General features: G+C 33.9%; 1 protein-coding gene across 1 annotated transcript in view; it reads right to left on the bottom strand.

Moving 5' to 3' along the window:
* Nucleotides 1-26,271, bottom strand: part of GRID2 (glutamate ionotropic receptor delta type subunit 2) — a 1,450,102-nt gene that overhangs the window by 560,601 nt on the left and 863,230 nt on the right. The window contains exons 5-6 of the mRNA XM_043572183.1: nt 18,958-19,011; nt 4,030-4,203 (exon numbers count right to left, since the gene is read on the bottom strand). Coding sequence (XP_043428118.1) covers nt 4,030-4,203; nt 18,958-19,011 — 228 coding nt within the window. The remainder of the gene's footprint in view (nt 1-4,029; nt 4,204-18,957; nt 19,012-26,271) is intronic.

Below are 26,271 nucleotides of genomic sequence, written 5' to 3' on the forward strand. Positions count from 1 at the left end.
TTCTACAGTTTATCCAAATAATTCATCAACATTTAATATACTACACTCTGTCAAAATCTTTTTTCCTTCCTTTTGAAATGTGGAACGATATACCAATTTCATGTACTGGGATCTTCTTCTGAGGTATTTCTCCAGTATTTCTAAATTATAATATTGTGATCGTATCTACCACTTTATTTACTATTCTTAACAATTATTATTTAAGTTTCATTTTAAAGCAGTAAGGTATACTCTTACCATATCCAAATCCCTGCTCTTTAAAAAAAAGTGGTTTAATTAAAAAAAATTTATTCTAACTTTTCCAATTTGAAGACAATTTTTCTTAGATGGAGATGACAGAAGCAAACAAACAAACAAACAAACAAACAAACAAAAAAACTGACTTTTCTATTTTCTCTCCATTAGCAACCAAGCTAACATTAGTTTCACCAAGCAGTGAATGACTCACTTTCTTCTTGCTTCATATATTGCTTAAACCTTTGTTTATAGAGCTAAAAGTTTCCTTTAACATTTATTTTGCAACTTCAACTCATCCTGGATTTTAGTCTTTCTGGCACTAATTTAAAGATTTGGGAAACTTGTTTTTTGTTCCTTCTAAACCTTTTCTTTCTATGTACATTAAATTAAGGGGCACCTGGGTGGCTCAGTCGGTTAAGCCTCCGACTTCAGCTCAGGTCATGATCTCATGGTCTGTGAGTTCAAGCCCTGCATTGGGCCCTGTGCTGACAGCTCAGAGCCTGGAGCCTGTTTCGGATTCTGTGTCTCCCTCTCTCTCTGACCCTCCCCCATTCATGCTCTGTCTCTCTCTGTCTCAAAAATAAATAAATGTTAAATTAAGTAACAGCCCAAAGATCTCTACACAGGCCCACTGTACCTTCTTCTTCCCTGTTGTACTGATTATTGTGATCTTATAGTTCGGGTTTCCATTTTACGGTTGGGTCTCTATTTTTAGAGCTCTCTTCAGTCATATTTTCATACCTTTATTTTACTACTTTTAATAGTACCCAGCTGATAAGATAAAGGTCTGTCTGTGGACATATTTACCTGCATTTTTTTATGAGCTCCAAGTTGAGAGGGTTACTTCTCCAAAGGAAACCTGTACTCCCAAATTTTTAATGCATACTATCTTGTTGTTTTTCTTTAACTTCAGTAAGATAAAATTTTCCCCAAGGTAAGCCTCTATATCAAATGCTCTGCTTTTAGTGGAACATCTTAAATTCAACAGCCCTACATTTAGATACATTTAGATTTAGGTACTTAATTATATAAATCTTCACATATAAAAGATTCTGTCAATTTTTCTTTTATACATTATTCTGTCAAAATTTATTACATATAATAGGGAAATTACTACGTAGTAAATCCTCAAAGAAAAAGTAATTTTCTTATTTTCTTCCATCTGTGGGTTTGAAGGGAGTAAGACGAAGGTGGGGATAAGAGGTGTGGTGCTTCCTGTACATCCTTAATTTATCATATAGGTCTGGGGGATATGAAGATGAATAAATAAATAAATAAATAAACAAATAAAATGTTTGCTCCCTGATTTCAAGAAACTCATTAACAGAATCAGAAGGATTGTGCTTTTAGGTGAATGTGCTTTACAATACTATGTAGTCCGTCCATTGGTGGGAATGCAAAATGATGCAGCCACTCTGGAAGACAGCATGGAATTTCCTCAAAAAGTTAAAAATAGAAATATCCTATGACCCAACAATCGTGCTACTATGTATTCATTCAAAAGAAACAAAAATGCTGATTCAAAGGGGTACACTACCCTGATGTTTATAGCAGCATTATCAGCAATAGCCAAACTATTGATAGAGCCTGAGTGTCCATTGGCTGATGAATGGATAAAGAAGATTTGGTGTATATATATTCAATAGAATACTATTCAGCCATCAAAAAGAATGAAATCTTGCCATTTGCAATGACGTGGAAGGAGCTAGAGTGTACTATGCTAAGTGAAGTAAGCCAGGGAAAGACAAATACCATGTTATTTCACTAATATGTGGAATTTAAGAAACAAAACATAAACATATGGAAAGGGTGGAAGAGAGAGAGGGAGGGAAACAACCATAAGAGATGCTTCACAAGAGAGAACAAATTGAGTGTTGATGGAGGGAAGTGGGTGGGAGATGGGCTAGAAGTGGGCAGTGGGATGTGGGTGGGGGGATGGGTATTAAGGAGGGCACTTGTTATGATGAGCACTGGGTGTTACGTGTAAGTTATGAATTGCTAAATTCTCCTGAAACCAATATTACACTATATGTTAACCAACTAGAATTTGAATGAAAATTTGGAAAAACATACTGTGTAGTTACTTTCTACTTTTCCAATTTGTACATTTCCTGCCATTTCCTTTGATGAGATAGCCTTTAATATTTCAAATTTTTCTTAAGCAAAATTCTACGTTTTTATCCATTTAGAATTCTATCGTTTTCATATCAATCATACTCATGACCAATTAATATGAAAAGATTGGTCATTATAAGCATATCTGTAAGACTGGCATTAAAATTTAAACAGCTCTTGTTTAGGCTCTAGAGTGGCTTAGTTTAACCATTGTCTTCTCCTTAGCTACATTCAAATGCACAAATATTCAAGAAGAAGCAAAGCAGTGTGGTAGGCATGATGGAGGAAATAAAGATAGATGTGTACTTTATGGGATTTTATGATACCAGGTCCTGGGGGAGACCTATTCTACAAAAGCCTAAAGCCTAGTTGGGAACATAATGTTCTGTGGGTAATGCTCCTGGAGCTAGCTACCTGGGAAATATAGCTGCTTCTTAGGTTGACTGCAAGTATGAAGAAGTGATTGGATCAACAGTAATTCATCTAAAAAAAAATCCACAGGTGACTAAAGATAGAAAAAGCGTGGAGATGCTTTTTAAAAGAATGGGTCATTTTTACAAAATCACCTGATTTATCTAGTATTACTGGGGATGAATTAGTTCTCATAGGGTTATATTTCTAAACTGTTCAAACTGAGTATCTCTAAGCACTAAAACACTTGCTATAGTAAACGTTGTGAAGGAATAATTTTCTAAAACATATATTCTTCCAACTTCTGAAATTGACCAATATTTTAATTTTTGTTATCTCAGAATTACTATCTAAATACTACTACTCTAGCAGTATACTACAACTATATCCTTAGGAACTGTTTTAGGACACAGAGTTGTTTTTATAAGGCAAGTCTACATTGATAGGATATTTGAATTAGTAGATCTGATTGATTTATTTTTCTTGTCTCTTGCCTTGCTAGAAAGTACTCCTTATGGCTTCCTACTATTGATGTGTCTGCTTTTTTTTTTTAACACCCTGTTCAAATTGACATATTAAAATTTCCAGTGCAAAGGAAATAAAACTAAATGAAACAAAATCTGATAGCATTTTCCTTAAGAAAAAGAAAATGGACTCTAGGTGAGTAGTTAAAGGACATCCTTATGAGTAAACTGCAGGCACCTGATGTTCTCTATTTTGCTGCTCAGAGATTTTATTTGTTTACCTTCGAATTCTTTGTTGTATTCTGAAGAGCAAAGGTTTCAGCCATATCCTTTCTGGTTTGGATAGGAATATATAGCACTATAGTATCTTTTGAATTTCTAAATAGTTTTTTGGCGAATGTCTTTAAACTAGAGAGTAATCTTTAAAAATATATTTCTATGTCCTTGTTATACAGAAAAAAACAAGCAAATTTATTAGCATAATAATTTGCCATCTGGCATTAAGGAATATCAATCACAAATTCCAACACAGTAAATGCTATGGATCTACTTGCTGGGAAGGAAATAACTTTCATGTATTTAATTTTTTTAACAAGTATATATTTTTCTACAATGAGGTCAAAAAGATCAAAGACACAAATTCTTAGGACTCCTGCATCAGACTTAGAAAATTTCCAGAGGAAGAGAATAGCTCAGAAAATGGAAACATGTATAATTCTAAATCTAAAACAACTCAAAGAGCTCTCTCTACAATTGGCCAACAAAGCACCTTGAGAGAAATACTGTAGCACTTAGAATATACCTCCATATTCTGAGCAAATGGATCCTTTGGATCACACAATGTTGAAGATATTCGATGGTTGCCACGGAAACATCGCTGACTTATATTCTGGGGGACTGGAAACGTCTGCCGAATGATTGTTAACCTTCCAATTGACCTTCTTACAAGTTCCTGAACATCCACATCATTTATTTCCTATAAGATAAAAAATGGAAGGATTAGAAATGCTATAATAAATAATAAACAGAAACACAAAACTATTAAAGAGTTGTTATCTGTAAATGCTAAGAAATTCATTACGGTAATGCATTTGCCAGTGCTTAGTACACATCCAAATAAAAACAATACATGTTCATTAAAATGATCAACTCATTTGTAGGTGTTGTTTGTATGTTAAATTATATCATTAATGCCTAAGTAATTCTAAATGGAGCAATTGATTAAATGCACTTTATTTAGGAATTTTGTATTATATTGAACACTTTAGAAAAATATTTGTCTAAACATTGAAAAAGGTCATAAATTAAGTGGATTTCAAGGTACTTTGAGTACCCAGAAGAGAGTTGCAATGTAAGCATAATATATATTGTTCTTAGCAATGAAAAATGGGGCTTTTAAATAAAGCAAGTAGAGAAAGTAAGAGACATTTTAAAAAAGATGTTCCTAATTATTTCTTAGAACTACTGGTATTAACTCATACATTTCTCTTGGTAAAGAACAGATTAAACAAAGTGTTCCAAAAGATGAAACATTTTGTATTAATACAATGTGAACCAGGATAGGTAAATGAAAAAAAAAAAACAAAAACCCAGTGTTCTTTTTCCAAATTGATGTTATTTTGCATATGAGTATTTGCCAAACTGAAAGAACATATTTTTCTACTTCCTTCTCCCCCCACTTCCTAACTCCAGACTTAAATTTTAAGGCTTGGCTCAATCATGGATGTAGAAGCAATAAAAATGAAATAATATTTTTACAACTTAACATCTGTTCTAACTGGAATTAGTCAGACTACAAGTGATCAGAATAAATTTTAGTTTGAAGGCAGTCTTTACCAAAGCAGTTTGTTCTTCACAGTGTCCATTCGGAACATTTCAAACCAATGAAGCCTTTGCAATTAACATATTATCAGTTTCAGTAGATTCTTATGGTAACAGAAATAAAAGATTTGACATAAGATAAATTTTGGACTGCAGTGAGAATTTCGGTTTTGATTCAAACAATCATTACAGAGTAATGAAAAAGAAATGGACTATTTATTTACAGGTATAAGTTGTCTTCTTTTCCTTTCTAGATTAATTACATATTATTCCTAAAGCCTACATTAGAGCTTTAAAACTCATTCCTTATTTTTTCAACTTTACAAAATACAGATTTTCTGAAAATAAAACAAACCTGCCATCAGCTGTATCCAGTATAATATCATGGATTTCTGGTCAACGAATCCTTAATGTACCATGAAAAATGTTTTTTTTCTGATTTAAAATGCCATCTTTTATCCTTTAGTTTGTGTAATTTCACTAGCCATCAGGAACACTATCTGACAAAAGGCAGGTTACCTTTTAATTATCTATCATCCACTCACAAAGCGGAATAAAGCAGTGTCTTATCAACTCTATTTTAAGCCTGAAGTTAACCAGAGGTCTTTTCAAATTAATTAATATTGCTATTGAGTATCTTTACATTTTTTTATTAAATTTTTTTTTTAATTTTTTAATTTATTTTTGCAACAGAGAGAGACAGAGCATGAGCAGGGGAGGGGCAGAGAGAGAGGGAGACACAGAATCCGAAGCAGGCTCCAGGCTCTGAACTGTCAGCACAGAGCCTGATGTGGGGCTCGAACCCACAGACTGTGAGATCATGACCTGAGCCGAAGTCGGATGCTTAACCGAATGAGCCACCCAGGCACCCCTCTTTACAATTTTTTTAATTCCATGTCGCACAGACAGGAATTTTCATTTAAAAGACAGTAAGAGGTTCTATCACTTTTCTCAGATTAATAGCTAAGTTTTCATATATATGTGGTCTTTTTTTCTTTTAGTAATACTAAGACTTCTCAACATGTTGTCAAACAGCACCATTTCTACCTGCTCCAACCATGAGTACATTAGTATAAAAACATACATTAACTCTCTACTATATATTTGACAAAATACTAAGTACATTATGTGTTGTCTCATTTTCTGCTAAAAACTACATTCTGGTTCAGATACTATTATTCTTACTTTATAGATAAAGAACCAGAGAAATTCCAAAGTCTTCATTCAAAATATTCTTTATTCATGGTATGAATGTCACCAAAGACACTCTCTAAAGTAATTATACAATCCGTATCTCCTTACGGGAATTATTTCGATTAATATTCATGAATGATAGGAATTAAAACTATAAAGATATATTATTCTAGTATTTAACAGCCTGATGATTCTATAAGGAATAATAGAGTAATCTATCATGAGCCAAAGTCTTTAAGAGGACTATTTTCTAGCCCACAAAAAGAGATGATTACCTTTTACAGGTTTTGAAAGCTGAAGTTATCAGGAGTCTAAGCGACTAAACTATATCTGAGGAAATGTCAATTTAAGTTGAATATATTTTGCCTATTATTATTTGGGGAAGGGAAAAGGAAGTAATTTTCTGGGAGGAAAGAATCTGCCATTCTGAATGAAGGTAACAGACAGTTTGTCTCAAAAAATTCACTTGCAGTTTTAGTTTTGACACCTGATCTCAAAACTAGTTTGATAGTGATATGAAAACTTGATTAGGCAGCTATTTTATATTTACAGAACTTTACTTCTACATTTCAAAAGGTTCATTTCAAGAGTGACAGAGGCAATGCTATGTAAACACTGAAAGTCAAATGAAAATCTATTAAGAGATTCTTTTAAATGAAAAAATTCATAAGTAAACTTCCATATTAAGATATGGACTATTGTATAATGTTAGAATGTACATTGTTCTAATACTCTGAACTTAAAAAAATGTTTAAGCCCCCATATTTTAAAAAGGAATCACGTGAAGAACCAGTTCAAATACTCACTCTCCCAAGCTTCCAGGGCCTCCAAATTATACTAATTCTCTATAAAGATATACAGATATGTTCTGAGTTTTAAACAATTTAAAGAGGCTGAAAAATAAAATTTTTGTCCTTTTTGTATTCCTTATATGAGTATATTTATGAAATAAGAATTAATATTGCAATAAAATTTAAACATATGTTTTGTTGTACTTAAATTCTGTCTGTACTTCTTTAGGAGCAAAGCATATAGTCTTTTTTTTTACCCCCAAAATAATGTACTTAGATAATAAAAAAATTGCTGAGATTCAAGTCAATATATTCAAGAAAATATTCTTATTCACTTTGTTGTGATAGTTTAATACAGAGTAAACCATAAGAGAGAAGAAAGAGGAAATGCTAAAATACTTGTTGGGGATAAAACTCCATCCAGAAACAGCCATTTCCCAGAACAAATCTTTTAGGAGAATTGGATCACTCCCAAATCTTTGTAGTGTATCAACGTGGGTTTAAATTAATGAATTCCAGAGAAAGGAAGACTCAAAATCATTAGATCAGATGCCAATCTATACTATTAAACTGTCTCAGAGAAGGGACCCTCTTTTTTCCCCATTTTAAAAAATCTCTTAACATTAACAAAGCTTCTGGTTCATAATAGGTATTCACTAAACATTGATAAATTTAAAAATGAATGAATAGGGGCATCTGGGTGGCTCAGTCAGTTAAGTGCCTGACTCTTGATTTCAGCTCAGGTCATCATCTCATAATCCGTGGGTTCCAGCCCTGAGCTTTCATCATGGAGCCTGCTTGGCATTCTCTCACTCCCTCTCTCTTTGCCCCTCCCCTGCCTGCATGCTATCTTTCTCTCTCAAAAGAAATAAACTTAAAAAAAAAAAAAGAATGAATAAATGAATGAATGGCAAGACTTCACCAAACAATTGGTGATAGATAGATTGATAGATTCTGAATCTATTTATAGATTACTGAAATTTTAAGTGTAGAAACTGGAATGCTTTAATAACCTCAATACGACCAAATAAACCAAATAAACTAAACTAAATAGTTTAACAAATAAACCACATAAACTAAAAGATTTTAGTTGTTATCAAGCAGTGTACTATGTAGCACATTTGAAAAGATTATGCTTTTTGTTGTTGTTTTTGCTAATGTTTATATTCTTCATGCTTTGGAGAAGGTGATCCTTTGATGCTTCCACAAAGTTTAACATTAATGTGAAATAATTACACAAACATAATGCTGAAATATGAAACAAAACCAATTGAAGGCTATACACCAGAAGCAAGTGCAGCATAATGGCAACTTTCTGCTTGAGAGATTGGTAGTGAGCAGTTCAGTTAATCCCTAAACTGGGAAAAATGAACAACATCCTTTACACATATAGGACTTTTAAATCTCAACAACGATAACAACAACAACAACTTCTAAACTGCAATACTCAGTTGCAGCAATTAAACTATTTCAATGAGAACTCAGGTTCAGTATTATCAGAGAAGAGATGGTGCTTATAGTATTATCCTTCTTGCATCTCTAAACAGTGTATATCTTTCTATCAGAATTTATAACTTTTGTAAAACTTAAATAAAGTGCCAGGCCATCTGTTTCAGGACCCTGAGGGGATGGCAATACTTATACGGAAAGGCTGTTCTCAGTTGGATTCGCTGATTGCAGGGAGAAGATAAATATCATTACCAACTACTAACATATGATTGATTACACCATATGAGCTAGCACAGCCCCTTATTATTATAGCACTCTTAATGCAAAGGAAAAAAATATTGTTTTCAAGTCTGTACATCAATTTGTATCAAGATGCACAAAGCCAACTTTGATTTATAGTGCCTCTCTTAAAAGCTATTGGTGCAATAGATTAAATAAATGTTTGCAACCCATTTTAAATTAGCAACAAAATAGTAGCTACACAAACCAAACTAGACAAATTCATGTCTTCCATGTTCAAATGAGCATTTGCATATTGTTAGATTTTGTGTGTGTGTGTGGGGGGGGTGGTTGTTACTTTTACAGTTTAACTTCCTAGCAAATTTGAGAAATCCATGTTTCTTCTTTCATGGAAACTAGAATAAATTTGACTCATTCATTATAAATTTGTATGAGCAACTCACAAATGAAGTAAAGGTAGTGAGAATCAAGTTTCCTAAGGCATTTTTCAGAGAAAATGAGGTAACAGAATGGAATCAATTGAAAAAAAAATTGACAGTAGATACATGGATAATGGTTTTTTGTTAGAAATGAAAATACAGAAAATATGCTTGATCTCTTGAGTATGAACCTAGTTTACATAAAAATAATAACAAATATAAATTGTGGGCTGTGAACATCAGATTTTTCAGAAGCTCAGTGGTATTGACATGCCCCAAAAATGACACCTCTGCTCAAGGACTAGTAAGAAGAGCCGTATGTAAAAAGGACACAAGTGTTTCAGTAATGACAAAGGTGAAGTTATAAATAGTTATGACAGCTTACAGTAGAAAATCCAAGTGTAAAGGATGAAAAAAGAATTATCATTTTCTATACTTCTAATATTTATTGAGTTATTTGCTGGTTAGATCACTTAGTGTGGATGTTTTATTTGCAAAATACTGTGCCAAATTATTGAACATCCGTTTAAAGATAGCATTGTCTTTCTCATATTTTATCAAAGAAAATTTAATTGTAAAATAAAATCTAATGCTTATGAAATATACACTAAAATATAAAGTGTTATTATTTCTATAATATTTACCATCAATGAAGTACATGCTAGCCTACTCAGACTTCCCCTACATAATATGAAGGAGTGACTTCTTCCACAGTACAAATAGATACATAAGCAATAGACAGATGACCAGTGGTGTTCCAAGAGCTCTATAAGTGTTCATACTTTTAAGATTCAGGTTGTTGTCAGAAGTCAAATTGAATATGAAAAAAAAAAAATAATTCAGGGGTCCCCTATGCAATATTATCAAAGAATAGAAGGGGATGGGCATTTTCATTTAATGCCCATTTACAAGGACACAATAAGTTGCTTTTTTTCTTAGCTAGCTCTATTGATACAAACATGTAAAGTGACCCCAACTTGTTTTATACCAGGAACTCTACATGGTCTCTTCCCCATGAGAAGTTGGGTGTGAGATAAAAACAAAAATTAAGAGGATTCTTTATTTCAAAAAAAAAAAATAGTAACCTAGAAAATAATTAACCTAAAGACAAAAATTAGTGGGATAAATAGTTTCCATAAGATTAAAATTGAAGTAGCAGAAATTAAAAAAAAAATCTATAAGGAGAATTATCAAAGAGAAAAAGAAAAAAAAAAAAACCAAAGGTTTAGACTGGAAAAAAAAACTATTTAGAACCCAATATCACCACTTAATCATTGTGTAATATTTGGCAACCTGTTTTATTTACTAGATCCATAAATTACATACTCAAAAATACAAATGAAAACATCTAATTTGAAAACTTATCCTGCAAGTTTACTAAGATTTCTTTTGCCCTTCCCTCTATCCTGATTTTTAGTCATTCTAGATAGAAAATTGAGAGGTATTAGAAAATTGGAAAATATAAAAACATCATTAGAAAGCAGATCTCACACATGTATAATACCTGTGGGGATCTCATATAAATATGTCTTCATTTGACATGAAAAACACAGTGACAAATCATGTAGCCCTGAAGTTTGGCAGGCCTCAACCAGGGAAGACATTTCCAGTGTCTTTACTCTGAATTAAAAAGAACCATCAGAGAAAGTTCAATATGGTGGCATAGACAAGACACAGAAGCAACCTAAGTATCTCTTGGTAGACAAATGGATACACACACACACACACACACACACACACACACACACAGAAGAATATTACACAGCCATAAAAAAGAATGGGATTGTGCCATTTGCAACAACATGGATGAATGTTGAAGGTATTATGCTAAGTGAAATATGTCATACTGAGAAAGACTGTATGATTTCACTCATATGTGGAATCGAAAAAAAAAAGCACAAACAAAAACCCCACAAATGAACAAACAAACAAAAGGCAGGATCAAACCTATGAATATAGACAACAAACTGATGGTTGCCAGAAGGGAGGAAGTTGAGAGGATGGGCAAAATAGGTGAAGGGGAGAGCGAGGTACAGACCTCCAGTTATGGAATAAGTCAAGGGAATAAAAGGTATATCATAAGAAATATAGGCAACGATACTTTAATAGTGTTGTATGGTGACAGATGGTAGCTAAACTTGTGGTGAGCACAGCATAATGTATCAACTTGTTGAATCACTATATCATATGCCTGAAACTATTGTAACATTGTGTATCAATTAAGCTTAAATAAGTTAAAAAATAAGTAAATAGGTGGTAGAGGAATATCCTAAATTCACCTTCTCACTTGGACACACTAAATCAACAGCTATATATGGGACAATGCCTTCTGAAAAAGTACTGGAAATTAGCTGATCAGTTCCTATACAATAAAAAATAAATGGGCCACATCAAGGAGGGGTGGCAGACATGTGGTCTTGCCAAAACACCCCACTCCCAGCATGGTGACACACAATTGAGAGGGATATCACAGAGCTTCTCCCTGAGAAATAAGGAGTTTATGCCCCACCCCAGGCATCCCAAACCTTGGGACCTACGCTGTAGAGATGAGCCCTCTGTCTGGCTTTGAAAACCAATGGGGCTTACATCTAGGAGACCCAAAGGGCTGTGGGGAACCGAGATTCCATTTTTAAAGGGCTTGCACACAGAGGCATTTATCTCAGGACCCAACGCAAAAGCAGCAGTTTGAAAACCACCTAGAATATATATGAAAGAGATTAATTTGCTAATCTTAATGCACCTGTCAGAGAGGCAGAGCCTGTTGGCTTCTCTCTGGGGATACAGGTGCTGGTGGGTACCATTTTGGTGCTAGCGCTGGCAGGTTTGTCCCACTCCTGCACCCTCCAGCGGTCCCCTAAAGCTGGCAGGCATGACCTAGCTCCACACTACTCCATGCCTCTGCTAAAGCCAGCAAACACACATCCATATGAGACACCCCTTGAGCATCTGGCTCTTGTGTCCAAGGGAACTCTCATTTCTGGGCCCCATGGGATTGAAACAATCAGAGAGATAATTCTTGGCAAGCTACCATTCCCAGGGCACAGCACAGAAAGCAGACTGAAACACCCACAGCTTCCTGTGAAGAAACCTATTTACTTGTCCTAAAACTTCAAACTGAGGGGCAGGCTTCAGGATTGCCACATACCTAGAGGCTACAAAGGTAGAGAACATAGGCTGGAGGATGCGGTCTTTGTGCTCTCCCTTGGTCTTACTACAGCTTTCCAGTACCTTTAAGAAAGGAGCTTATATACTTCTCTGAAACCCCAATTTTTACAACTGTCAGTAAAGGAGCACCTCTAGATGGACTGGTCTGGAAGCCAGCAGGGTTTATAACTGTGGTCTTACAGGATTGTATATATTTGCATACTTTAAAAACTGGTGACTGCTAATCTGGTTTCCAATCAGCCTGAATCTAGATGCTGACTGAGATACCTCAGTCATTGGAACATTGGCTGGGCTTGGCATATCCTCAAGAACTAGGACTGATCAAGAATAAATCAGGTTGCCTAGACAGTCACAGAAGTTTCAGAGACAACCAAGTGGTAGGACAGGATTGAATGAAGGTTTATCTTCTACACAAGGACACTCAATCAGACTGTTAAAGAAAGCTGTTTTGCCTAATGCGTAGTAACAACCATAGTCACACAAAATGAGGAAACAAAGGAATATGTTCCAAACAAAAGAATACCATGAAACCCAAGAAAAAACCTTAATGAAACAGAAATATGTAATTTATCTGATAAAGAGTTCAAATAGTCATGAAGATGCTCACCAAACTCAAAAGAAAGTGGATGAAAACAGTTGAAACTTCAAAGACAGAAAGTATAAGAAAATACCAAACAGTAGTCATAGAGCTGAAGAATGTAATAATTGAACTGAAGAATACACTAGAAGCATTCAATATCAGACTAGATTAAGCAGAAGAAAGAATAAGTTATCTTGAAGACAAGGCAGTGGAACTTATCCAGTCAGAGCAGTGGAACTTACCCAGTCAGAGCAGTAAAAATAAAATGAATTAAAAACCAAAGATAGCTTAAATGACCGATAAAACAACATCAAACAGAACAGAATTTTCATTATACAAGTCCCAGAAGGAGAACAGAGTAAGAAAGGGACAAAAAACTTATTTGAAGAAATAATGGATACAAACTTCCCTAACCTGGGAAAGGAAACAGACATCCAGTTCCAGTTGTCCAGAGAGTTCCAAATAAGAGGAACCCAAAGACAGCCACACCAAGATATAGTATCATTAAAATTTCAGAACTTAAAGATAAGAAGAGAATATTAAAAGGCAGTAAGAGAAACATAACTTGTTACCTATAAGGGAATCCCCATAAGGCTATTAGCATATTTTTCAGCAGAAATTTTGTAAGCCAGAGGGAGTGGCATGGCATATTCAAAGTGCTAAAAGGAAGAAAAAAAAACTCACAACCAAAAACATTCTATCTGATAAAACCATCATTCAGAATTTAGGGAGAGAGAAAGAGTTTTCTAGAAAAGCAAAAGCTATGAAGTTCATTACCACTAAACTACCCTTACAAGAAATGTTTAAAGGCAATTTTTTAAGCAGGAAAGGAAGGGCACTAATTTGTAATCATAAAACATATAAAACTACAAGACTCACTGATAAGGGTAAGTATGTAGTAAAGCTATTGGATTAATCACTTATAAAGCTAGTATGAAGGTTAAAAAACAAAACTAGCTTAGGGGCACCTGGGGAGCTCAGTCAGTGAGGCATCCAACTTTTGATTTTGGCTCAGGTCATGATTTTGTGGTTTGTATGATTGAGCCCTGCTTTGGGCTTTATAATGACAGTGCAGAGCCTGCTTGGGATTCTCTCTCTCCCTCTCTCCGCCCCTGCCCCACTCATGCATCCACTCTCTCTCTCTCAAAATAAATAATAAATAAACATTAATTTTTAAAGAAGTAGTTCAAAAACTTGTAACTATAATAGTTAAGGGATACACAAGATAAAAAGATGAAAATGTAACATGAAAAACATAAAACACAGTGGGGGAGTAAAAATGTAGCTTTAGAATGTGTTCAAACTCAGGGCGCCTGGGTGGCTGAGTTGGTTCAGTGTCAGACTCTTGATTTTGGCTCAGGTCATGATCTCAGGGTTGTGGGATCAAGCCCCACATTGGGTTTTGTGCTGAGCATGGAGCTGCTTAGGATCTCACTCCCTCTGCCTTCTCCCTGTTCATGCTCTCTCTTTCTCTCTAATATTAAAAAAAGAAGAAGAATGTGTTCAAACTCAACCTGCTATCAACTGAAAGTAGACTGTTTCTTATATAGGCAGTTATACATGAGCCTCATGGTAATCACAATGCTAAAACCTAGAGTAGATACACAAAATACAATGAGAGAGGAATCTAAACATAACACTAAAGAAAGTCATCAAATCACAAGGGAAGACAGCAAAATAATAAGGGTATAGAGAGGAATTACAAAACAACTAGAAAACAACAAACAAAATGGCAATAAGTACACATTTATCAGTAATTACTTTAAATGTAAATGAACTAAATTTCCCAATCAAAAGACATAGATTGACTGAATGGGTAAAATAAAAATAAGCCCCATCTCTGTATTGCCTAGTAGAGGCTCACCTCAGATGTAAGGACACACACAGACTGAAAGTTAAGGTATAGAAAAAGATGTCCCATGAAAATGGAAATCAAAAGAAAGCTAGGTAACTATTTTTATGAGACAAAATAGACCTTAAAACAAGATTGCAATAATGACAAGGATGGGAATTACATAACAATAAATTGGCAAATACAACAAGAATATATAACATTTGTAAATATTTATATGCCCAACATAAAATTGTATAAATAGACGCAATAAAAGTTAACAGAGCTAAAGGAAAAAAAATGAGAGCAATACAATAATAATAGAAACTCTCAACACCCCACTTACATCAATGGACAGAACATCCAGATAGAAAATCAACAAGAAAACATTGGCCTTAAATGACACATTAAAGCAGATGGTTTATATATACAGAACAAATATATACAGAATATTCCATCAAAATGTGTATATATATATATATATATATATATATATATATATACAGAACATTCCATCAAAAAGCAGCAGAATACACATCCTTCTCAAGTGGACCATAGAACATTCTCCAAGATAGATCATATGTTAGTCCCAAAATAAGTCATAAAGAATTTAAGAAGATTGGAATTATACCAAGCATCTGTTCTACCATAATGGTAGGAAACTAGAAATTAATTATAAGAAAATTCAGAAATGTATAGAAATTAAACAATATGCTACTGAATGACCAATGGTTGACAAAGAAATCAAAGGAGAAATTAAAAAAAATATGTTGAGGGGCGCCTGGGTGGTGCAGTCGGTTAAGCGTCCGACTTCAGCCAGGTCACGATCTCACGGTCCGTGAGTTCGAGCCCCGCGTCGGGCTCTGGGCTGATGGCTCAGAGCCTGGAGCCTGTTTCTGATTCTGTGTCTCCCTCTCTCTCTGCCCCTCCCCCGTTCATGCTCTGTCTCTCTCTGTCTCAAAAATAAATAAACGTTGAAAAAAAAAATTAAAAAAAAAATATGTTGATACAAATGAAAAGGGAAATGCAACATACCAAAATCTATAGGATACAGCAAAACTAAAAGGGGAAATTAAGAAAACAATTCCACAACTGCGCAAAAAGAATAAAACATACAGGAACAAGTTTAACTGAGGAAGTGAAAGACCTGTATACTGCAAACTATAAGACATTGATGACATAAATTGAAGAAGAAACAACTAAATGAAAATTTATTTCATGGTAATGGACTGGATTAATTAATATTGTTAAAATGTCCACATTAACAAAGGCAATCTACAGATTCCTTGCAATATCTATAAAATTTCAATTGCATTTTTCACAGAAAAAGAAGAAATAATCCTAAAATGGTTATGGAGCCACAAAGGATTCTGAATAGTCAAAGCAATCTTGAGAAAGAACAAACAGGGACACATGCTTTCTGATTTCAAACTATATTATGAAACTATAATAATCAAAATAGTATGGTACTAGCATTAAAAAGACACATAGATCAGTGAAACACAACATATAGCCCAGAAAGAAACCCACACATATATGGTCAGTCAATTAATTTAGAACAAAAGAGCCAAGTATATACAATAGGAAAGACAGTCTATAATAAATGGTGTTGGGGAAACTGGACAGCCACACAAAAGAATGAAATAAGACTTCTTATACCATGCACAAGAGTTAAATGGATGAAAGATTTGAATCTATGACCTGAAACCATAAAGCTCCTTTAAAAAAGAAAAAAAAAGTGGTGAGCTTCTAGACCTAAGTCTTGGCCATGATTTTTTGGATATGACTCCAAAGCCTAGGGCAACAAAACCAAAAAATAAATGTTAGGACTACTTCAAACTAAAAACAAAAACAAAGAGAAGACAAACAAACAAACAAACAAAAACTTCTGCACTGTGAAGGAAACCATCAACAAAATGAAAGAGAAACCTTTTGAATGGGAGGAGAGTAAATATCCAAAATATATAAGAACTCATACATCTCAATATCAAAAAACCTAAAATCTAAGAATGGGCAGAGGACCCGAGTAAACATTTTTTTTCCAAAGAAGACATACATATAGCCAACAAGAACATGAAAAGATGCTCAGTATCACTAATCATCAGTGAAATGCAAATCAAAATCACAATGAGATATCAACTCACATCTGTTAGATGGCTATTATAAAAAAAATATAAGAAATAGTAAGTGTTGGGGAGGATGCTGAGAAAAGGGAAATTTTGTGCAGTGTTGGTAGAAATGTAGATTGTACAGCCACTATGGAAAACAGTATGGTGTTTCCTAAAAAAATTGAAAACAAAACAAAACATATGATCCAGCAATTCCATTTCTGGGTATTTATCCAAAGAAAACAAAGATACTAATTCAAAAAGGCATAAACACCCTTATGTTCATTGCAATATTATTTACAGTAGCCAGAGTATAGAAGCAACCTAAGTGTCCATCAATAGATAAATGGATAAAGAAGATGTGAGATACATATATATGTTACACACACACACACACACACACACACTATGGAAAATACTCAGCTTTAAAAGAGAATGAAGTCTTGCCATTCACAACAACATGGATAAACTTTAAGGGTATAGGTGAAATACGTCAGAGAAAGACAAATAATATATGATCTCACTTACCTGTGAATCTTAAAAATAAAATAAATGAGCAAACAAAACAAAACTAATAGATACAATCACTTTTGATGGTTGCCAGAGGAGAGGGGGATTAGGATAGGGAAAATAGGTGAAGGGGATTAAGAGATACAAACTTCTAGTTATAAAATAAATAAATAAATCATGGGGCTAGAATGGACAGCATAGTGACTATAATCAGTAATACTGTATTGCATATTTGAAAGCTGCTAAGAGAGGGTATCTTAAAAGATTTTGTCACAAGAAAAAAAAATGTAACTTTGTATGTTTATAGGTGGTAACTAGACTTACTGTGATGATCATACATATATATATATATATATATATATATATATATATACACATACACACATACACAATGTGTATATATATATACAATATACAATATATATATGCATATATACAAGGTGTGTATATATCTATATAATCCTTGTGTTATAGATAGACCTGAAACTAATATGATGTAATATGTTAATTATAGCTCAAAAAAAAAAAAAGAACAGAACTAAGATTCTACCAATGTATAGGAGACACAACTTGAAAAATCTATGACTTTTATTGAAAAATCTAGATTTTTATTTTTCTGCGTTAAATCAATTACACTCTATGAACTTCATTCTCTCACTGTTTCATAGAATAATGTTTATTATTCAATAAATTAACATGTGAGAAAGTGATCTGTGAACTTTAATGTGCTATAATCATTTTTGTAGTACCTTTTAGTAAATGTCGGTTGTCAGCAGTATGTTAAGAGTATTAGGTAGTATCTCACTTAATTTTTATAATGAACTTATAAAGTAAATGTGATTGAACTTTCTGTACAAATGAAAAAACAGACATAGGATGATTATATTATATATCCATAGTAACACATCTAACAAATAAATAAAACATTCTTTTTTTTCATGAGCAATAGATATATGAATACTAGGTCTTTTTGGGGAAAATTCATGTGATCTCATTATTTGTCCATGACTGATTTGTTCATTGTCCTTTCCATTTCTGATTGGCAGGTGCCAATGGAACAATCTATCTCACAGAGTTCTCATGTTATAATATATTTTTAATCTTATGTATTGTCTTTACAAAAATCAATAAGCGTTCATGAGGAACTTGACAACTAGATGGATTTTAAAATCGTATTTCATTGTGAAAAGAAAAAATATCTATTTTTATTTATTCATATTCATCTGCTGAACTATTTAATCCTCGTGTGAGGGGGGTGGGATATAAAAGTTCTAGAAACAACATTAAAATATAAATGGAGCACAGGCACTCCACTGGGAGGAATTCAGTTTGTTCACAAAGAACTGTACTTTTTATAAAGATGATTTCCCAAAGCAAGCAGTGTATGCCAATGGAAAAGACTAAAAGATACTCAGTGGGAAGATGATCTCCATTTATTTTATTCATTCAAAACCATTTATAATTTTTTGAAAACTCCTTACTCTATTTTTAGTTAGCATCCACTCAGGAAGCTGAAAGTTTGTGTTCTGTTTCCTCTTAGAACTCCAAGGCCATAGGAAATGCTGTGACTAAATATATGAAAACAGGACCCAGAGTTGACAATAAGGTTCATTTGGTGTTACCTCATTTATAATGATCCAGTGACAGTCAAAAGCAACCAAATTAGTCTCCACAACCTAGAATAGAAAACAAACCAGCTATCAGTCAGCATTAACAGTGAAAACCAAACCAAATCAACTGAACATACTTTGCAAATGGCGAACAAAACAAAACAAAACAAAAATATCATATATTACAAAGGTCTTTGTTGTTAATTAAAGACGGAAAACTTAGCAAACATTATAGAAGCATTTGTGTTCAACATGTACTATTAGCACTGTAGACTTGCTAATTAAGTTTGAAAATCAATTCATCAAAAGCTTAGAAAAAAAAATAAACAATGCTATACAGTGATTTAACTGCGAGTGTAGTTCAGATCACATTTCCTCTTCCAAATCAGCTTTTATGGCTTTCTATCTAAGTACATAACCCTCCACAATCTGGCTCTAACTTAACATTCTTATCTTTTTCTATTTCCCTGTGTATATGTTTGCCATTTTCTTAAAGTAAACTGCTCCATGTTCTGAAAAACTTTGTGCTGTGTTCCCTAAGGAGATTCAATTGTAAAATTACCTGAATGTAAAAACTAAAAGCAATAAACATTATATTAGCATTAAGTTATGGGTGGGTAACTTCAGTAGCTTTTCGCTGGGTAATAACAAACAAACAAAATTTATGTAAATGGAAAAGCAAACAATATATAGGTAGAAATCTTGGCTGACAAACTTTGGATTAATTGATTCTAAATGGTCTTTGGCTTGGACTAAAAAAGTAAGCTGGACTAAAAAGTAAGTCCAAGCTTGGCTTGGACTAAAAAAGTAAACACACAGCTAGAGTGTGTGTGTGGGTATGTGTGTGGGGGGATGGGGTGTGTATAGTAGAGGTAGCTTTCACATCTGTTTCCACTCTATCCGATTTTATACATATTTTAAGGCATGTTGTTATGATTCATGCCATGGGGCATACAGGCATATAATAGGTGAGGCTGTTTTGTAAGAGATATTGCTGATATTTTCAGCAATAATACCCAAAGGTTATTTTTAAAAATTTTTTAAATGTTTATTTACTTTTGAGAGACAGAACACGAGCAGAGGAAGGGGCAGAGAGAGAGGGAGACACTGAATCCAAAGCAGGCTCCAGGCTCTAAGCTGTCAGAACAGAGCCTGATACAGGGCTCGAACTCAGGAGTTGTGAGATCATGACCTAAGCCAAAGCTGGGCACTTAACCGACTGACTCACCCAGGTGCCCCCCAAGATTGGGTTTTAAGCAAAGATGGCTTCTAAAAACTACCAAGAAATTGTTATAATATGGTGATTGTTTTTTCCTCATTCTTGGACCAACTGAGAAATGACTGTTGAAAGTTGCAGTGAATCATGAAGAAACAATTGGAAATATATTTCCCGTATGATTCAATGTTTTCGGAAAGGATACAGTTATTCTCAGAATCTTCGTTTTCTCTTTTAATTTTAGTATAAATTTTGTACTTTTTCCATATGTGTCACATCAGTCCCTATGACTTTACTGGACTATATAGATGATACATTATCATAGAACTTAAGATATATTATTTATTTTTAAGTTATATCATGATTATCATATTTTGAAATACATATATTTTCAATTGACATGTGAAACAATGTGGAAAATGTGACTGCAGTTTTCGGTTTTACTAAGAAATCACTTTATAGCAATAATGACAACATCTATCTCTAATTTTATGATTATATTTCTTTACCATCTTAGACAAACCATCATTAATTTATTAGCAATAAAAATAAATGTTAGAAAGTAAGCAAGAACTCCATAAGAATTTAGAGAAATACAAACCAGAGACTGATACAAGAAAAGTAGTTCTCTGGATAAGATAGAAATGCATTTTTAAAAAAAATCCATGACTAAAAAAAAGAATAACTAAAATTTGGAAACAGCAAGAAATCAGAAAAAAAAAAAAAAAGAAATGAAAGCCACAATGTAGACTGAAAGTACTATTGAAGCAATGTCAGTAGTAGAATGAAGAGATGACTCAGCTTGGGCAGATTAAGCAACATTTGGGTTATAAGAATTCTGCATTAACTTGTAGACCTTTTTAAGTGAAAAGTTGTCTCATACAACAGCATTTTGTGAAAGAGGGAGAGGGTAAGGATTACGATGGTAACTCACTGATAATTTGTCTAGACCATAAAATTTACTTATTTCCACACTCTGACCTGAAATGGCTTTCAGGCAAAGCATGAAACATGTAGAGGTACAGGCTCAGTCTTGTGTTTCAGTAAAGGAGAAAAGCAAATATGTCATCTAAGGCCATGATTCTATTCACTATACCACCTTCCCTTGCTTAGGATCGGCAGGGAGATAATCTTCTTTCACTCTTGTCTTTAAATTTCACTCATGAGCATGAATACATCAGACATGCCACAGTATAAATTGGAAACAAGAAGAAAGATTATTAGCACATTACTGCAGATAAAGAAAGAAATCATTTACTACAATAACTTGCGTTCATGGAGCAGACCATACTCCTCCACTACTACTTAATGTGGTATTGTGCTAACCCCGAAATAAACCTCTTGAAACATCACACTTTGGGTCTACTTGTTAGAGTAATTTAGCCTATTTTATCTAAATGCAATGCATTTTTGTTAATCTTAGCTATGTACCTTTTTTTTTTTTTTTCAACGTTTATTTATTTTTGGGGACAGAGAGAGACAGAGCATGAACGGGCGAGGGCCAGAGAGAGAGGGAGACACAGAATGGAAACAGGCTCCAGGCTCTGAGCTATCAGCCCAGAGCCCGACGCGGGGCTCGAACTCACGGACCGTGAGATCGTGACCTGGCTGATGTCGGACGCTTAACCGACTGCGCCACCCAGGCGCCCCAGCTATGTACCTTTTTCTAACCTTAATAAACTTTAATAAATAGCTCATTAGAGTAATTTTAAATTCTGTGATTTTATAAAGGCATATAATATTTCAAAACCATGCAATATTTGTTGACCTTTTCATAAATGTTGAATGTTCAGGACTTTTTTTTTTATGAGCCCAGTTTTCTTTGGGGAAGGAAAACAAATAATTCCAGAAAGATTCTTAAGAATACAAAAGTAGACAGGTCTCATCCCTTTCATTACATACCAAAATATACATATATACACAGCTAAAATCTAAGTATCACTGTGGCACCATTTTATAAAGAAACTTTGAAATTTTTTATTGCTACGTTGTACACAAAATGTTAATGCTTTCACTCATTATCTGAGTTAAGGGCCACTAAAGGAGAAATATACTTTTCTTAGGTTTAGGTTAACATCTTCATGCATAAACAAGGAATTGGCAAGAGTTCTCTGATTTTTTAATGACTGAATGTTACTAAAAGTAAGCAATGTGAAAAAGCCACTGATTAAAAAGGTAACTGATATCTGTAATGAAAGGGATAAAAAGAGGACAGGCAGTTTAGTAGTCTAGACTTTGAAAACCTGGTAGGCTTTGAGTTCTTTTACTTATATGACTAGCATAGGTATATAAACAGATAAAATAAGGTCTACTACTATAACTATACTAGTATACAGTGTGTGTTTGTGTATATATACACAAAATCTACTACTATACCTACAATTGTGTATAGTGTGTGTGTGTGTGTGTGTGTGTGTGTGTGTGTGTGTGTGAAAGGTAAAATACAACAGAGTTAAAATAAAACATAGAAAGGAGTGGGAATGTTGTCTATGCTTTTCACATATTATCACACTGAGCTAACATATAATGAACATTCTTAGAAGAGACATATTTAAATAAAAAAGAAATTCTCAGCTATTGGTGTGTATAACAGATGCCAATTAACTACTGTAAATCCCAAATCAATTCATCTGATAATTTTTCTATTTTTTTAGTAGTATTAATCCCTTTCCACTTGATACACTTCAGTTCAAGTTACACTGTATCGGACTAGTGTCATTATTAACTTGAAGAATTGAATTACTTCTGGATATAGGATTAAGAAGTGATTGTAAGATACCTTAGAATTTTTTAAGCCTTTTTATTTATTTCCACAGTTATGTTAGAACTCAAACAGTGAAAATTGTTTCCTTTCCCCATCTTCCTTACCTAAGTATCTCATTTCCTTTTGTGGCAGTAAACATATTGAAACCAATGAAAGGGATTAAGAAATTGATTGATTTTTTTTTCCTTTTTTCACTGGGAATCTATTTTATAACTGAGTACATCATTGTTATAGTTATGTGTTCTCATTCTGTGGATTGTCACAAGTGTCTAGCAAGTTAGTAAACACTAATTGTATTTTTTATCCAAAATTCCAAAAAAATAGATTGCTATGAAATATTGAATATCTTAAAAATAATACACACACACACTCACACACACACATATATACACATATACACACATGTACATATATACATACATATACATATATTCATACATATATGTATATGTAAATATACATATGTATTTGTACATGTACATATATATACATATACATACATGCATATACATATATATATACACATATATACATATATATATAGTGATATATGGTGATAAGTTATAAGAAACACTCCTGAAAAGATCACATTATGCTTGGGCTATGGAATCAGCATTATGCTTGGGCAAGTCAGCAAGAAAAAAACTATCCAATGGAAACTCCTGTATGTTTGGTTATCAAAATAACAGAAAGGAAGTATGGATTTTCCTTTGTAAACTGTTTCTTATGTCCTTACCCCATGCTGCTCTCTTATCACTATACACATACATTATGTGTTAATACATGTGTTAATAATGTAAAGGTGCATGGTGCCTGTTTACATAGAGAGTTGTTTCCATACTGATGCAAGGTAACATAGTTATAACAAATGAGATTACCCTGCCTCCCAGGAAGCTGAGCTTACTTTAAGGGAATTGAGCAAAAAAGGGGGAAAAAATCAAGCCCTGTCAGGAAGACAAGCGATGAGTAAGGACAGACCATCTGTCACTGGCAGGAACTTTAGAACTTCTGAATCTTTAGAAAAGCCTGACAATTTATCACCATGTCTTCCATCATTTGTCCTCAGATCTTTAGATGTGCTAAATATAAGACAATCGGAAGCAAAGAAATTGCCAGAGCGTGTTTCTCACTGGTTATAAATGTGGAACGGTTCTTCAGAGCACAGAGGACAATTTAATTGACTAAACAATAACAGCAGCATGCTGTTTTTCACTCAACCTTGTGGCTTAACTAAATTAAACTTGTTCCTTTTGCAGGATGTACTAAATATTACACATTTATGCAAAGGGTTCCAATGCTCTGTGCATCTGCAACAGCAAAAATATCAGGTGTTTACTTTCTATTCCTGTCTATTCTGAATTGTCAGGTGGAAACATGCCTGGGGAAGGACACCAACAGCTATGCTGGAACAAGGTACCAGAGAAATATTAAAGAGCTACTCCCCTCCTGGCTCCTCATCTCTAGCAATGTTATAGCTTATATCAGTATTTCTGGAACGGTATTCCATGGGATGCTACTTCTGCTAAAATTCCTAAGTGTTCTATAGCAGGTAGATTTAGAAATGCTAGATTGACCAAATTAAATAGATGTCATTACCGTATGACTCAAAGCTTTAGGCAGGTTCATATCCATATTGAAATATAATTGACATAAAATTCTTATTAAGATGTAATATTGTTTTTATTTATTAATATGTTGGGACATATGGCTTCAGACTTACGAGCATGAGCTCTAAAGTAAAAGAGTCAATGCCTCCATTTGCTTCCAATGTGACTTTGAGCAACTTACCAACCCCATAAGCCTCAGTTTCCTCATTTGTTACTAGAATTAATGCTAGTGCCTACATAATAAAATCATAATTAAGGTTCAATGTAACAATGGCAAACTCTCAATAAATACCAACTCCTCCATTTTAATTAATAGTCTTCATGAAATTCCAGGAGAAGATATTTGGGATGTAGCATCTTCCAAATTAATTTGATCATGGAAACCATTTTTCCTACTATAAATCCTATGGGATTAGTACTTTTGGGGAAATGTAGACTAGAATATGCAGTTAAGTTAGCCACGTATTCCTAAGAGTCCTAAAATTTTATTGAAGCACCATGAGGAATTTTGTAACTTTAACATCATGGTCTTAAAATAATCCTACAGAGAGTGTGATGAACAGAGGACATTGTCTATAAAATGATAACAAATACAAAAACAAAAGTCAAATTATCACCTATTATATAAAACTTAAATGCATATGTCATAGCTTTAGGAAAACAGTGATACTTGTTCTTTTCTCCTTTTAATCAGTTTCCCTTCCTAATTAAATAAAAGAAGATAAACCAAAACAAACCGTTATACTCCAATAAAGTATAAAAGGAAATGTATATAAAGTTTACAGATATAGTAGTATTCTTAGGAAGAGATCAATGGATTTACAGTGCAAACATCCAGTGTCCTGAGAGTCATGTATGACTAAAATGCATGACACAAAGTTCTAAAAAAATGCAATTAATACTCTAATTCTCCAAAATGCAGAGGGAAAAGACAAAACTCTAGCCATCTTAAGGTACAGTCAACCTGGGATTCATTTCCTTTGCTTTTTTTTTTCTTTTGTAGATAGGTTGATTTTCATTTTTCTTCTCACTAGAACCTCCAAAGCCACAGTACAGGAAGACACTGGGGTATTACTACTTGTGCAGATTCCATTTTAAAATCCCAAATATATCCAGCAGATGGCATCGGTAATCCCTCGAACTGATATTGGGTAACATGGGGATATTGTGAAATGACTGTCTTGTTTGCATTTCCCCTTGAGCTCAGCATGGGTCCCCAACTCTCTTCTGTTCTTATCCAAGCAGCTACTATCTGCCATCCCACTCTGTGCCTTTTGCTTTAGAATCTCTGCTCTGATCTTCCAGCTGGAAGACCACAAATACACTTTCATCCAAATCCTCTTGCCATTACTGCCAAAGTTATTTCATAAACGGATATGCTAGAATTATTGTTACTGCTGTGCAGTTGGGTCTTCCCACACCCCCTGGGAGATGGAAATATGCCACTGCTGAGATTTGGCCAACAGTGTGCTACCTGCTATGCTTCTTAATGTGGAAAGATGGGCACCAACACACACACACACAAAATAGAGAATCCGCATTCATCCTATGACATAGACTGGTCTTCCCGTGTCCTAAATTACTGAATTGAAATTGAACAATGATTAAAAGTGAATTCATGATTTCAACACTTTGTCTGATGAGGATGTAAATAAAGATGTGACAATTGTTTCCAGTGCAGGGATCACTGTATAACTTTAAATCTTTCTGAATGTTTGCTTGCATTGGTGTCCTTTTAG

This window comes from Prionailurus bengalensis, chromosome B1 (assembly GCF_016509475.1).
Source record: "Prionailurus bengalensis isolate Pbe53 chromosome B1, Fcat_Pben_1.1_paternal_pri, whole genome shotgun sequence".
NCBI classification, from domain to species: domain Eukaryota; kingdom Metazoa; phylum Chordata; class Mammalia; order Carnivora; family Felidae; genus Prionailurus; species Prionailurus bengalensis.